Raw genomic sequence first — 13,026 nt, forward strand, 5'->3', positions numbered from 1 at the left:
AAATTTGATGGCACCTTACAATAGCTGTCTGTGTAGTGATTACAGTATCTATCTGTCCTGTCAAGCCATTTCTGTATTAATGCTTTCTAACTGTTAATTGTAAATATGTGTAACAATTTGCTAGACTATGCAGCATGATGCCCTGTAGTGCTAAGCTTTTAAAAAAAATTTAAGGGGGAGGGGCATACATTTTTGCATGCTTCTGTAGCTTTATCAAGAGATCCCAGAATACCAGCATTCTTTTCAATATACAGATGGAAAGTGAGACTTATTCCTGTTTGGGTTCTTGCCAGGCTCTAAGGGATGGAAATAAACTGGCACAGATGGAAGAAGCTCCACTTTTTCCAGGAGAATCAATTAAGGCCATTGGTAAGTTTAATGTATACTGTTTGCTTATAGGAATCTATAAAATGAAATGGTACTTTCAAAGCATAGGTGATGTTTTATGTTGGAGATCAGCTACACTGATTTAATTAGGGGAAAAGGAATTAGGGGATTAGGCCTCTTCATTCTTATTGGCAATCTCTTGACCTTGAGAAATGGAATAGCCGGGCGGTGGTGGTGCATGTCTTTAATCCCAGCACTCGGGAGGCAGAGGCAGGCGGATCTCTGTGAATTCGAGGCTGGGCTGGACCGACAGCCTCCAAAACAGTACAGAGAAACCCTGTCTTGTAAAACCAAAAAAAAAAGAGAAAGAAATGGAATAATGTAGGGAATTGAGGTAAGTGGCAGCTGAGTGTTTACCAAATGAAGAGAAGCCTACTTGTTCCTCATGAAATAAGAGCTGATTAGACACCCAATGTAATGCAGGCTTGCTGCTTTGGTTGACTGTTTCAACATACAGTAATTTATCAGTAGAAGACCTCAATAGCATTATCTTAGTAACAGTTTTGAGAACTTCACAAATAATTTTTGTTAGCTTTTGTGATTATTGAAAGTAAATTTTAGTGGAAGAAAATGGCACATACTGGCACCCAGGCATATAACGGTAATGACATGAGGGTTACCATACCTCCCATGATAAATTGCCATGCATCTCAAGAGATGGTGCATAGGAGGGGCTTCTGGGTAGAACTTTTTCATCTCAATTGGCTGGGTTGGATAGTAGACTTTGCTGGGCTATTTGCTTATTCCTTCATGACTCTCCCAACATGGGAGTTCATTCTCAATATAGTCATCTCATATTAGGATCATTTGAATGGTTGTGCTGTCTTACCTGAGCCTCATTCTCTCCTGTTTGTATCTCTTTTATACTCTGGAAATGTAGCTTTGTGAGATAGACACTCTCACATAGCCCTACACCTCTCCCAGTTATTGGAAATATCTTACAGGTACATGTTAGGGACAGCTGCACATCCTTTAGGTTTGTAAGTATGCTCTAAATTCCCCCAGTGGCTTTCATAGGGTAAGTAAATTAACCCCTACTATTAAATAAGATATGTTCCTGGAGACAAAGTATTAAAGTAGGTCATTGTAAAGTAAAATACACCCTATTGAGTATTATTTTAGAGCAGGATGATTTTTGATATAGTATACACTGGGAAAGCCATTGTTACTCTTAGGGTGATGAACTTATCCACCCCCCACCAGTAGTTTTCTTGTGTCATCCCTTTTCATCTCTTTTCCTGTGCATTCCTCTATCTAACAAAACTGTAGACTATTTTATACTTTCTAGTACTTTCCAGAAGTGAAATTGTAAGGGTTTTTTTGCTTAACTTCCTTCAGCTAATTGTTTTGATATTCAACCACATTGTGACATCAGCTAACAATCATTCCCTGGTTTGTGGCTATTTGTGGTGTTTCTTCTGCTTTTGTATTATAAATAAAATTGTTATGAACATTCTTATACAAGCCTTTATACACATGCTCTCTTTGTACACATGCCTAAGGAATAGAGTGGGCCATTAACTTAAGAAACACACGGACTACATCCAGCAGTGTAGGAGAGTTCTGGTTCTTCCTCTTTGGTCTCAATGTCTTTGCTTTCTTTCTCTTGTGTAAACCTTCAACATGAAATTTAGGAGAAGGGATGAGAGTAGATGTTCTTATTCCTAATGTTGAGAAAATGTTCAGATTTTCTTCATTAAATATGATGTTGACTCTAGGTAGTTGCTGTCCTTTATCATATCAGAGAAATTTCTTTGTACTCTTACCTTTGGTAACAGTTGTAGTCAGGAACTGAATTTTGTGAAATGTATGTTTTTGGTATCAATTAATATGTTATTTTTCTTTAGCCTGTAATGTGGCAGATAGCATCAATTCATTCTAAATGTTTAGTCAGCATAGTCCTAGGATAAACACTACTTTCTTATCATGTATCATCTTCTTATAGATTGTTATGTTTGATATATTATAATTGCATTTAGGAATGTTGCATCTGTATTTATGACAGAAAGTGGCCTGTAGTTTTCTTTTCTTGTAATGACATTGTCAGCTTTTGGTACCAGTAATGCTAACTTCAGAGAATGAATTGGGAAGTGTTCTCTATTAGCTTTTGTTTTTTAAAGAATTTATTTCTTGCTTACAATTTTGTAGTTTACCCAAGAAACCACCTGGATTCTGACTTTTTTGTAGAAAGGTCTTTTTTCCCCTCAACATATGTTTTTATTTAAATTAGAAACATGAATGTTTCACATGTCAGTCCCAGCTCCCTTTCCCACTCCTCCTCCCTTGTCCCTCTACCAGCTCCCCTCCAGCCCCCTACCCAATCCCCATATCATTCTCCAGGGAAGGTGAGGCCCTCCTTGGGGGATCTTGTGGAAAAGTCTTAATTACTTAATGTAGTGTCTTGAGTAGTTGTTGGATAATTTATCTTATCATTTTCCCCAAGAAAGCATTGGTAATTTACATCATTCCAAAATTCAACCATTTAATGTTAGCTATGGAATCATTGTCAAAGTATTACTTACCATGTTTTCTTAGTATCTGCACAGTTGGTGGTGATATGGCCCTTACGCCTGTGCTGCAGATGTAATGTGCATGCTCTCTTTTCTCCCAGATAAATCTGCCTGGAAGGCTTCCCAACGGTGTTGGTAATCATCAAAGAATTAGCTTTTGGTTTCACTACTGTGTCTGTTTTCTATTTCATCTATTCACACTCTGATCTTTATTGCTTCCTAGGGTCTTCTTCGATCCATGTTCCATTCTCTCCTCTTCCCCTCATAGCTTAAGTGGGCAACTGCCATCATTGATTTAAGATCTTTGCTCTCTTCTAGTTTGGATGTTTGGATTTTTCTCTAATCACTGCTTTCCACCACCTCATGAATTATGATTTTGTGTTTTCATTTTCATGGCATTCAATGCTTTTGATTTTTTCTTTGACACTTGGGTTACTTAAGATTATGTTGTTTATCCCAGAACTCGGAAGTGGAAGCAGAAGAATCAGGAGTATAAGTTCATCTGCAACTATATAGTTTGAAGTCAGCACATGCTGGATGATACCCTGTCTGAAAAACAAACAAACCAAAAACACCACCAACAACAACAAAATGAATAGTGTTGTTTAATTTCTGCATATTTATAAATTTCTCAAATACTCTACTATTGTAAGTTCATTCCATTTGTGTTCAGGAAACATAAATATTATGATTTGAATATATCTCAAGACTTGTATTATGGCCCCAAATATGGTCTTTTGAGTGTTCTGTATATTGTTCAAAAGACTATGTGTTGTGCTATTATTGAATTGGAAGTAGTATAGATGTCAATTAGGTTGAGTTTGTTGGTATCATTTCACTTTCTGTATCTTTACTCAGCCTATACTTCTCTCCTTTATGGTGGATATCTGTGTCTCATTGCAGATCAATCACTTTTACTCCTCTGGTTTGAAGTTCTAGGTACATAAATGTTTATAATTATTATGCCGTGATGAATTGACCTTGTGGTTAGTAGAAAATTTCTTTCTTTATTCCTAGTAATACTCTTTGCTCCAAAAACTCATTGTTTCATATTATTATAGATATTGTAGCTTTTTCTTAATTAACATAATTAACTTGGTACACCTATTTTCAATTTCAAAATATTCATATATTTTTTATTTTTGTAAATTAGCATACAAAATAATGAGTTTCATTTTACTCATCCATATGCTATAAATCCACAGGATATTGCTTTTATTTTTTATCTTTTAAGGATAGTATAGTGTGAATTCTAATTGGTCTTAATAAAAAAAACTGGAGTCAGATATAGGGGTAAACGCTGAATGGTCAGAGAAGCAGAACAGTCAGTCACTAGTTCTTACCTCTACCAAATTCTCAGATCAAAGGGGCAATCCTGTCCCTAAGAATCTTCAGACTCAATGCAATGAGCTCCTGCTCCTGTCTCCTCCCACCTTTTATTTCTCTCTCCACCCAGCCATATCACTCCTTTCTCCAACTCCCTAGTGCTGGCTCTGTTTCTCTTTTAGACGGAATCAATCTCATGTAGCCCAGGGTGGCCATGAATTCACAGAGATCTGCCTGCCTCTGCCTCCTGAGTGCTGGGATTGAAGGTATGTGCCACCACTGCCTGGTCTCTATGGCTAACTCCACATTCTGGTCTTCAGGTAAGCTTTATTTGTTAAAGCACAAACAAAATATCACCCCAGGAAAGCACACTAATGACGCCTTGGCATTCAACAGTACATTTCCCTGCTCTCCTATCTAACCCTACACCCTCACTGAACCCTCTGATGTAGCCAGAGTAACAAACTTCTAATGACTCACTACTCTCTCCTCCCTCCCTTTCCTCTCCTCCCCCCTCCCCCGGTCTGCTTCCCTGGTGAGTTAAAGTGATTCATTAACTCTTAATGAGGTGTCCACATCATTATAGTAGCATTTATTATGCTATAGTATAATGGTGATTTTCTATGTCAAATCTCACACGTACTCAGCTGTTTGTGAATAGGGACTTTGTCTATATTATACCCAGAACCCCAGAAAGAGAAGTCACTCAGTACATATTATAGGAAAATAAGGAGAGTTTCTTGACAGTTGACTGAATCATCCTACTATTATGAATTATGTCTTTAGCTATTCTATGTGTTCTGGTCACTCCAACATTGCAGTAGAATGTCACTTTGGGGAAACCATAAAGATACACAAACTTTATTTTATAGGTGATCCTTTTAACACTCACAGGGATTAAATATGCTGTGCATATTTGATTGATAACAAGCAGAAAGTTAACTTGGATTCAGAAATTTTGTTTTTGAGATAGAGTCTCTATATGGCTGCCCTGGAACTCACTATGTAGATCAGGATGGCTTAAACTCACAGAGATCCTCCTGACTCTGCAAGTAGTGTAGTTAAGATTAAAGGTGTGCACACTTGGCTGATAAGGAATTTTAACAAGGCCTCCTGACAGGTAACCAGCCTAGAGCCTCAGGCACCGAGCTATACTCTCAGCACACGAAATAAGTCTTTTTCTATTTCATTGATGGTGTGTAAGTTTTTTTCAGCTGCAAAGAAGTTTCTCTTCAAAGAGACAGTATTTAGCTTTTACTAGTTTTGGGTTGCAGCAGTTTATAGGAAGAGAGCCTAGTGTCTTCAGAGTATAATTAATATTTTGAGCATTATCAACTTTCAGCCAGGGAAAATATTAACTATTTGGAAAAAAGGACAAGATAAACATACTATAAGTTGTTTTTTGTTTTGTTTTTTATTTAAGGCCTCCTTAAGTAGCAAATCAGGGTTGTATTGAACTATATCAGAAGACTATCTCATTATGTAAAATAATAAATGATATAACTCCTTGAAGTCTTAATTCCTACAAGACTAGATCATGAATATGTATTTAGAAGCTCATACTAGAAGTTACAGAGGTACAAGTATGTAAGTCATTGATACTTGGTTTTCTTCTTTCAGTGAAAGATGTCATGTATATCTGCCCCTTTATGGGAGCAGTGAGTGGAACCCTGACAGTGACAGACTTCAAAATGTACTTCAAAAATGTAGAAAGGGTAAGTTTTTTAAAGTATCTTTTGGTTTTAAAATCTTTTGAACAGTAAAAGAAGAAAGTAAACATTCCCCCGAATTCCCATCACAGGGATACTACATGACAGTCAGTTTGAAGAGACGTTGGATCTTAATCAAAATTGTTAAAGTTGCACTTAGATTTGGACGGGAAGTGTCACTGTGGTCTGGGTATAGACCTCCTGAGGTCTACTATCTCTCAGATGTCAGCTTCTTATCTGGGGCCAAGATAACTGCATTTCAAAGTAAATAACCATATGTTACAATTCTAGAGCAACTTAAAACATAAAATCTCTATTTACTGACTTTAACATAAACACTCTGTTTACTGACTTTGATAGGTGTTTAATTTTTAAACCTAGGACCCACATTTCATCCTCGATGTTCCCCTTGGAGTGATTAGCAGAGTTGAGAAGATTGGTGCCCAGAGCCACGGGGATAATTCTTGTGGTATAGAGATCGTGTGCAAGGTAGGCTGCAGACACAAGTGAACACTGACACAAAGCAGCTCACTCTGAACTGTTGACTCATGACCCTTAGGATCTTTGGAGCATAGGAAGAATTTGTACTGTTTTCAGGGCAACAACTCTCCCAAATCTTATATCAATGAATACAAACCACTTTCAAAACAATCCTTTTTTGAAAGCTGAAATGTTTTCTAATTAACCTGCAACCTAAGTGCTGGTTGTCACATCTCTGAAAGAGCCAGTGGAAAATAGAATTCAATACTCCTTTTCAGAGTTTCCTGTTTTAAGTACTTTTCAACATGGTAGATGGTCAAAGATTTACCCAAGAGACATCCTGTTCTAGAAATCTTGTGATCAAAGATTCTTGGCTATGTTGGAACTTCCTACCATTAACTATTCTCATTTTTTCTTTTTATTTCCTTCAATATGTTAGATAGGAGATTGTGGGATAACTTTAATGATGGGAGCCCAAAGAAGGACCTCAAATGAATAGGTTTTATGCCTGGTGACTTTACCTCTAAAACAAAGTGTCATGTGGATACTGGGAATTGAACTTGGGTACATCTGGAAGAACAGCAAGCACTCTTAACTACTGAGTCATATCTCTAGCCTTGGTTTTATTTTTTTAAAGATGATTCATAATTCCAAAGTACAAAAGCTATACATAGAAAAACAATCATGTCTTTCTCTCCCACTTTACCACTCACTACAGACACAGTTACCAATGCCTAATATAACACTACATAGATACCTTGTGCCTGGAAACATTTATTTGAAAGAAACACTGAGCCACTTAGTGACCCATACCTTTAGTACCAGCACTCAGCGGGCAGAGATAGTCAGATCTCTGTGAACTCATGGCTGGCCTGATCTACATAGCAAGCTCCAGGCCAGCATAATGAGACCTTGTCTAAAAATAAAATAAAAGGTCAATGATAGTGTATACATGGCTCTGTACCTTTCTTTCCCTGTGACTGTGTGTCTTGGAGTTTCTTAGGACTGGCTCATATGGAGCTGCAGCTTCTTTTCAGCAGCCCTTTAGCTGCCCTGTACATTATTCAGCTACAGCCTCTGCTGATAGGTATTTGGCTTATTGCCATTCTTTTGCTGTTATAAGTATCACAATAACTTTACTTCACAAGAAACTATTTCTTTGTTTATCATTATATTTATTTTCAAATTTCATTTGATATTGAAGAATGATACTTTTTGTGTTTAGTTAACAGGAACATAGATTTTAAAAGGTTGGGAGGCAATGCTTAAAACACTGTCACTGGGTCAAAAAGATTATACTATGAAGAGCTAAACTTGATGCACTGCTTCCTGCTAACTTGTGGTTGGGCAATTGGCCATCAGGTAGGACACTGGGACAAGGGAAGGCATTTTAAGAAAGTGATCTTAAGAAACAGCACTATATTGCTGCAAGAACATTGCTGAGAGCTATAGTCTCCACATGGTACAGACTACTTTTAGTGAATACGTAGTGGGGAGAATCTGCAACATTTCTTTTCCATGAATACAGTAAATTATGTAGTTGGCTCTTTCGGCATCTTAATCTGAACAATAAATTCAATTGCCTATCTTTGGCCAGGAAGTGTACAGAGTGTGATAGCGCATCTATCTTTTGTGTACAACCATTATTCTTTTATTTGGAATTCCTTTTCCCCCAACATAATATTTTTATTGATTATTTGGGAATTCTGTATAATGCACCCCTATCACACCCACTTCCCATTCCTCTCAGGTCCACCCTCCTGTCCTTGTTCCCTCCTCTACCAAAAAAAAAAAACTGCCGCAAATTGCAGTTTGTATTGCCTGTGTACTCATTGCAGCATGGTCAAACTCTCAGTGGCTAGCCTCCCCACCCGACCCCCTGCCAGAAACTCTGCATCAACTGTGAAGAGCTACACTTCAGCATTATTCTTAATTATTTACTCTGTTAACAGCTCCTCCTGCCACTCCCAGACAATTCTCTTTATTCCAGTTTCCTTAACTTTTCAAATTTCATTGGAAGCATTTGTTTGTTAACTTGTTTTCTGTTAGTTGGAAAACTATAAAGTACGAAATGAGGGATAAATAAAATCTTTTATGTATTCATGACAGGGTATCTGGCTAACAGGTGCTCATTGTTTACTAGGATATGAGGAACCTGAGACTTGCATATAAGCAGGAAGAACAGCGAAAACTTGGGATATTTGAAAACCTCAACAAGCATGCTTTTCCTCTTTCTAATGGGCAGGCAAGTACAACAAAGTAAACCTTTCCTGCATACATCTCTGGGTATCTAATAATTCCATGTTTACACATCCTTTAGAGGTTGCCTTTCTCTCTTCTCTGTGTTGGAACTAAATTCAAATATTTGGATTCTATCTTCTCTGTGTTATAATTAAGAAAAACTTCTAATTTGTTGCTTTCAAATTTGCAGATTAACATAGGAGTTCTAATACAAATGCTGACATGTATTTTATGGATTTTATGTACAGGTGCTATTTGCATTCAGCTATAAAGAGAAGTTTCCAGTTAATGGCTGGAAAGTTTATGATCCAGTATCTGAATATAAGAGACAGGTAGAGTATGCCACTTGTTAAATGGATTATGACAGATTAAATGTCTTTTTCTGTTCTAAAAGGTTGGGTTAGATATGCAGTAGAGGAGTAGAAACAGTACAAAAATTGTATGTAGGTCTAGCTTTTCTAGCTTTTTGGTTCTTAGTTTCCTAGGTGCCCTCTTCTACTGTGCCATATCTTTAACTCCATTGGTGTTTAGCCGTCATTTTCCAGAGGGATTAGTAGAATGTGTAGACAGGAGTTTGAAACTCAGATTTTTGAGAAACTACCCTTTCTTCCTTTTCCTTTCTCCTTTTTCTGCCTCCTTTCGTTCTTCCTGTCTGCCTGCCTTGCTGCTGTCTTCCTGCATGTCTTTTCTGCCTTCCTATTGGTCTTCTTCTTACCTGCCTTCCTTTTCCTTCCCCACTCTCCCTCCCAGGATGATACACATACTAGGCTAGTGCTCTATTATCAAGCTGCCTGCTTCTAGATTTTTTTTAACTAAAGATTTCATAAAAATTGATGAAGAAGGATCCAAACTGCCATTAAATTTTATTTGAGGCATTATTAGTTAAGTAACAATCAACACTTTATAAATTAATTTTCATTTAAAATAAGAAACAGGTGTGATTCATACTTGATTTGTTTGCAAAGTAGAGACAAGTATTTCCCCTTCTTCCTTCTCTAACACCCTACAGGGCTTGCCAAATGAGAGTTGGAAAATATCCAAAATAAACAGTAATTATGAGTTCTGCGATACCTACCCTGCCGTCATTGTTGTGCCTACTAGTGTAAAAGATGATGACCTTTCAAAAGTGGCAGCCTTTCGAGCAAAAGGCAGAGTCCCTGTAAGTAATATGGATTGCTTTTTTACATGGAAACAGACACTACATTGTATCTAATAACAAAATGGGAAGTAGAAAATTAGCTTATAAACCAGGCTGTATCTTTGATTCTTAAGAAATGCATCATTTTTATATCACTCTTGTATATGTCCTGTTTCTAAATGCAAATGCACCTTGAATTTTGCCTTTTAGATACAGCCATGTTCAACAGTTTACCTTATTGGTTCTACCATTCACTCTGGAGAAAATACATTCTTTCTTCTTGCTATATGCATTGATGTAGCTGCATAGGACTTAAACATAATGCCCAGAAGGAAATGATGATTTTTGCTCAGAGTTTACATCAGAATACTCTTGTATCACTTGACCACTGCAGGAAAATGGGAAATCTGGTGGCAGAGTTATAGTTTCTTTTTAGTATGAGACCTTATCCTACCATTTATGCTATTACAGAGATACAGAGGGTTTTTTATATTCAAAAAATATGAAGCTAACCAGTCAAATAGAAATGGGATTAGATTTTAGTAATAGTTTGACCTAACTTTTCTTTTACTTAAAATGATAGACTCTCAAAGGCAGAAAGAGATTATATTAGAGAGTGTCTAGTCAGATTTCTTTTAGTATGACCAACACATTGTCTTGGCCACTACAATGCTATGACTAGCTTGCCTACTCAGAGCTGTAAGGAAACTCTTTAGGAGAAGTTGCATTTTTTTTACCAATTAATTAGATCACATATTGTTTTATAAATGTTATCTCTCAGCAGATATTTTTTATTTGTTGCTTTAAAAACATTAGGTGTTGTCATGGATTCACCCAGAAAGTCAGGCAACGATTACACGTTGCAGCCAGCCACTGGTGGGTCCCAATGATAAACGCTGCAAAGAAGATGAAAAATACCTGCAGACAATAATGGATGCTAATGCACAGTCACATAAACTTATCATCTTTGATGCCCGACAAAACAGTGTTGCTGATACCAACAAGGTACATGTTCAATAGCCTTGTAGAAAATCTGTGGGTTTTTTAAAACATACTTTCTATAAGTCTTCATGGTTTGGAATAGACCATTGAATTCCTTATTATGTGAACTTTGGTTCTTTTGATGTAGTCTGTTGCTCTCCCTCCCTCTCTAATACTCTGTGGACTATGTTCTGTATCTTACATTGGCTAGAATCTTGCTGTTTTCATTACTTCTCCATAGTTTTGTCTGATGACTCAATTCACCAAAGCCTCAGATAGAAAACTGCATAAATGAATATGTATTTTAGTGAAACAACCACATGCTCCTTGGAAGCCCCTCTAATAAATTTATTGATTGTTTGACAAATTAATATGTTTTGTATATTTTATATATTTATACAGATAAATGTATATATATTTAGAATAGACAGCTATATGAAACTACAAATATATAAAATTTCCATAAGTCACATAAAGTAGTACTCACATAAATGAGATGTGTTACAAACACATCTACATGTGGCTCATGTTTGATCATGTTGAGTCTTTCATATGCATGAAAATTTGAAGATCAAGCTCCTGGTACCAGTTATCCACATAGGGAAAGGCTGTGATTTGAATCATTTCTCTTCCCCGTGGACATTTTTCTAATTGTGTGTACCTGAAGACATACCTTCAGTAGTCAGAGAACTTTATGGTCTCCTCAAGTAAAATTTCAAGTATTAGGAAACTGACAGTCCATTATCATCTCATTCATAATCTCATTCATACATGTAATGTGACACATCTAATGAGCACCCAATAGGGGCAATGTACTGGGAGAAATAACAAAGGCAGGCAGTTTGAGGTGCTACAAATAGGAGGAGTAAGCTTTGTTTGCTTGGGAAGGCGAAAATGAAATGGCTAGTCCTGCCATAAACTTAGCTAGGGCTTTACAGAGTAGATGCCACTTGAGCTGGCTTGATATAGTCAGAAAGTTGGGCAGAACAGTTTGAATACCTGTCCAAAAATGTGATAGGACATGGTTTTCTTATAAGAATGGTGAGAAAGATGGTGGCTAGCAGCACCATTATCATCCAACCTGTGTGTGTGTCAGCTTTCTCTTGTCAGCTTGCTCCCTGTCTTTCCCTAATGTGTATTCCATCATTAATTAACTACAGATGCCAAAAGGTCAATCTCCTACCTCTATAGTGGCTGTCACTGAGGAAGCATTCAAGTTTGTTGTCATCCTTAGTGACCTTAGATGGACCACTCCATTCTCTTGGCTTTCATGGTTTCATAAACACTCTCACCCAAACCCCCATGTTTTTCTCACTATACAGCCTGGCCCTCTTGCTGTCCATTATTGGTTCCTCTTCCTTTTCCAACTTTAAAAGGTAAAGTTACTTGACCTTAATTTGGGGTTCCCTTTTATGTTCTGTAGCAGTTTCCCAAGGTCATCTACTCTGAGTCAGGACTTTAAACAATGTCTCTATGCTGAGTTGCACATGGTGGTGTCTCTAGCCCTGAACCCTCCTGAGGTTGGACCACTTTCCCATGTTTGACATCTCTACTTGGCCATCTCTGGGGTCACAAAACCTTAGAGTGAATTCAGAGCCACCTAAGAGATAGTTTAGCAAAACAATGAGACTTTTGGCTTGGACTTGAATACTCCTGGGGTTTACACTACCAGTTACTTAACCTGTTCAACAAGATGAGAGATGATACTTGTGCCAACACTTGTGTGGGGATTAGAATTAAAAAACAATGGTACCCGTGAATGCCTCTGCATGGTGGCAGGTGCACCTCTTGCACTCCATGCATGAAGCTATTACTGAGTTGGCCACTTTTGTGGTCAAGGATGCCACCTAGGATTCTGACTTAGAGGCTAAGTTATGGTGTTGGTTACTAAGGTGGCAGAAGAATAGAGCTGAGGCTGCCCTGTAAACTATCACAAGTCCAAAATCTCCTTCTAAAGGTTCCAAGAAAGAGTCTACCTCCTGCAGTGTCTCATGGCCAAGCCAGCACTCCTGAGCTTGTAGCCACACCCTGAAATCTACCTCATCTTCACTTAGCCTCCTCCTGCTGTGTGTGCTTCTTTGTTTCTTACTCCTCTTACTTCTAAGGATATTGTAATGACCTTAATGGCCCACTTGAGGTAATCCAGGATTATCCCTGCAGTTGGCTCTCTAATCACATTTTCAAAGACCTATTTTGTTTTTCAAATAAGGTTGCATTCATAGTTGGAATGGGTTTTTGTGAATGTCTTCAATGA

At 37.5% G+C, this 13,026-nt stretch overlaps 1 protein-coding gene across 8 annotated transcripts in view; it reads left to right on the plus strand.

Annotated features, from left to right (window-relative positions):
• Positions 1–13,026, plus strand: part of Mtmr1 (myotubularin related protein 1) — a 60,385-nt gene that overhangs the window by 20,440 nt on the left and 26,919 nt on the right. For all 8 annotated transcript variants that reach the window (XM_040744714.1, XM_040744719.1, XM_040744717.1 and 5 more), the window contains 7 exons: positions 294–369; positions 5,844–5,938; positions 6,314–6,421; positions 8,556–8,657; positions 8,902–8,985; positions 9,663–9,812; positions 10,608–10,796. In XM_040744714.1, coding sequence (XP_040600648.1) covers positions 294–369; positions 5,844–5,938; positions 6,314–6,421; positions 8,556–8,657; positions 8,902–8,985; positions 9,663–9,812; positions 10,608–10,796 — 804 coding nt within the window. The remainder of the gene's footprint in view (positions 1–293; positions 370–5,843; positions 5,939–6,313; positions 6,422–8,555; positions 8,658–8,901; positions 8,986–9,662; positions 9,813–10,607; positions 10,797–13,026) is intronic.

Source organism: Mesocricetus auratus, unplaced genomic scaffold, assembly GCF_017639785.1.
Source record: "Mesocricetus auratus isolate SY011 unplaced genomic scaffold, BCM_Maur_2.0 Super-Scaffold_100003, whole genome shotgun sequence".
Classification (NCBI taxonomy): domain Eukaryota; kingdom Metazoa; phylum Chordata; class Mammalia; order Rodentia; family Cricetidae; genus Mesocricetus; species Mesocricetus auratus.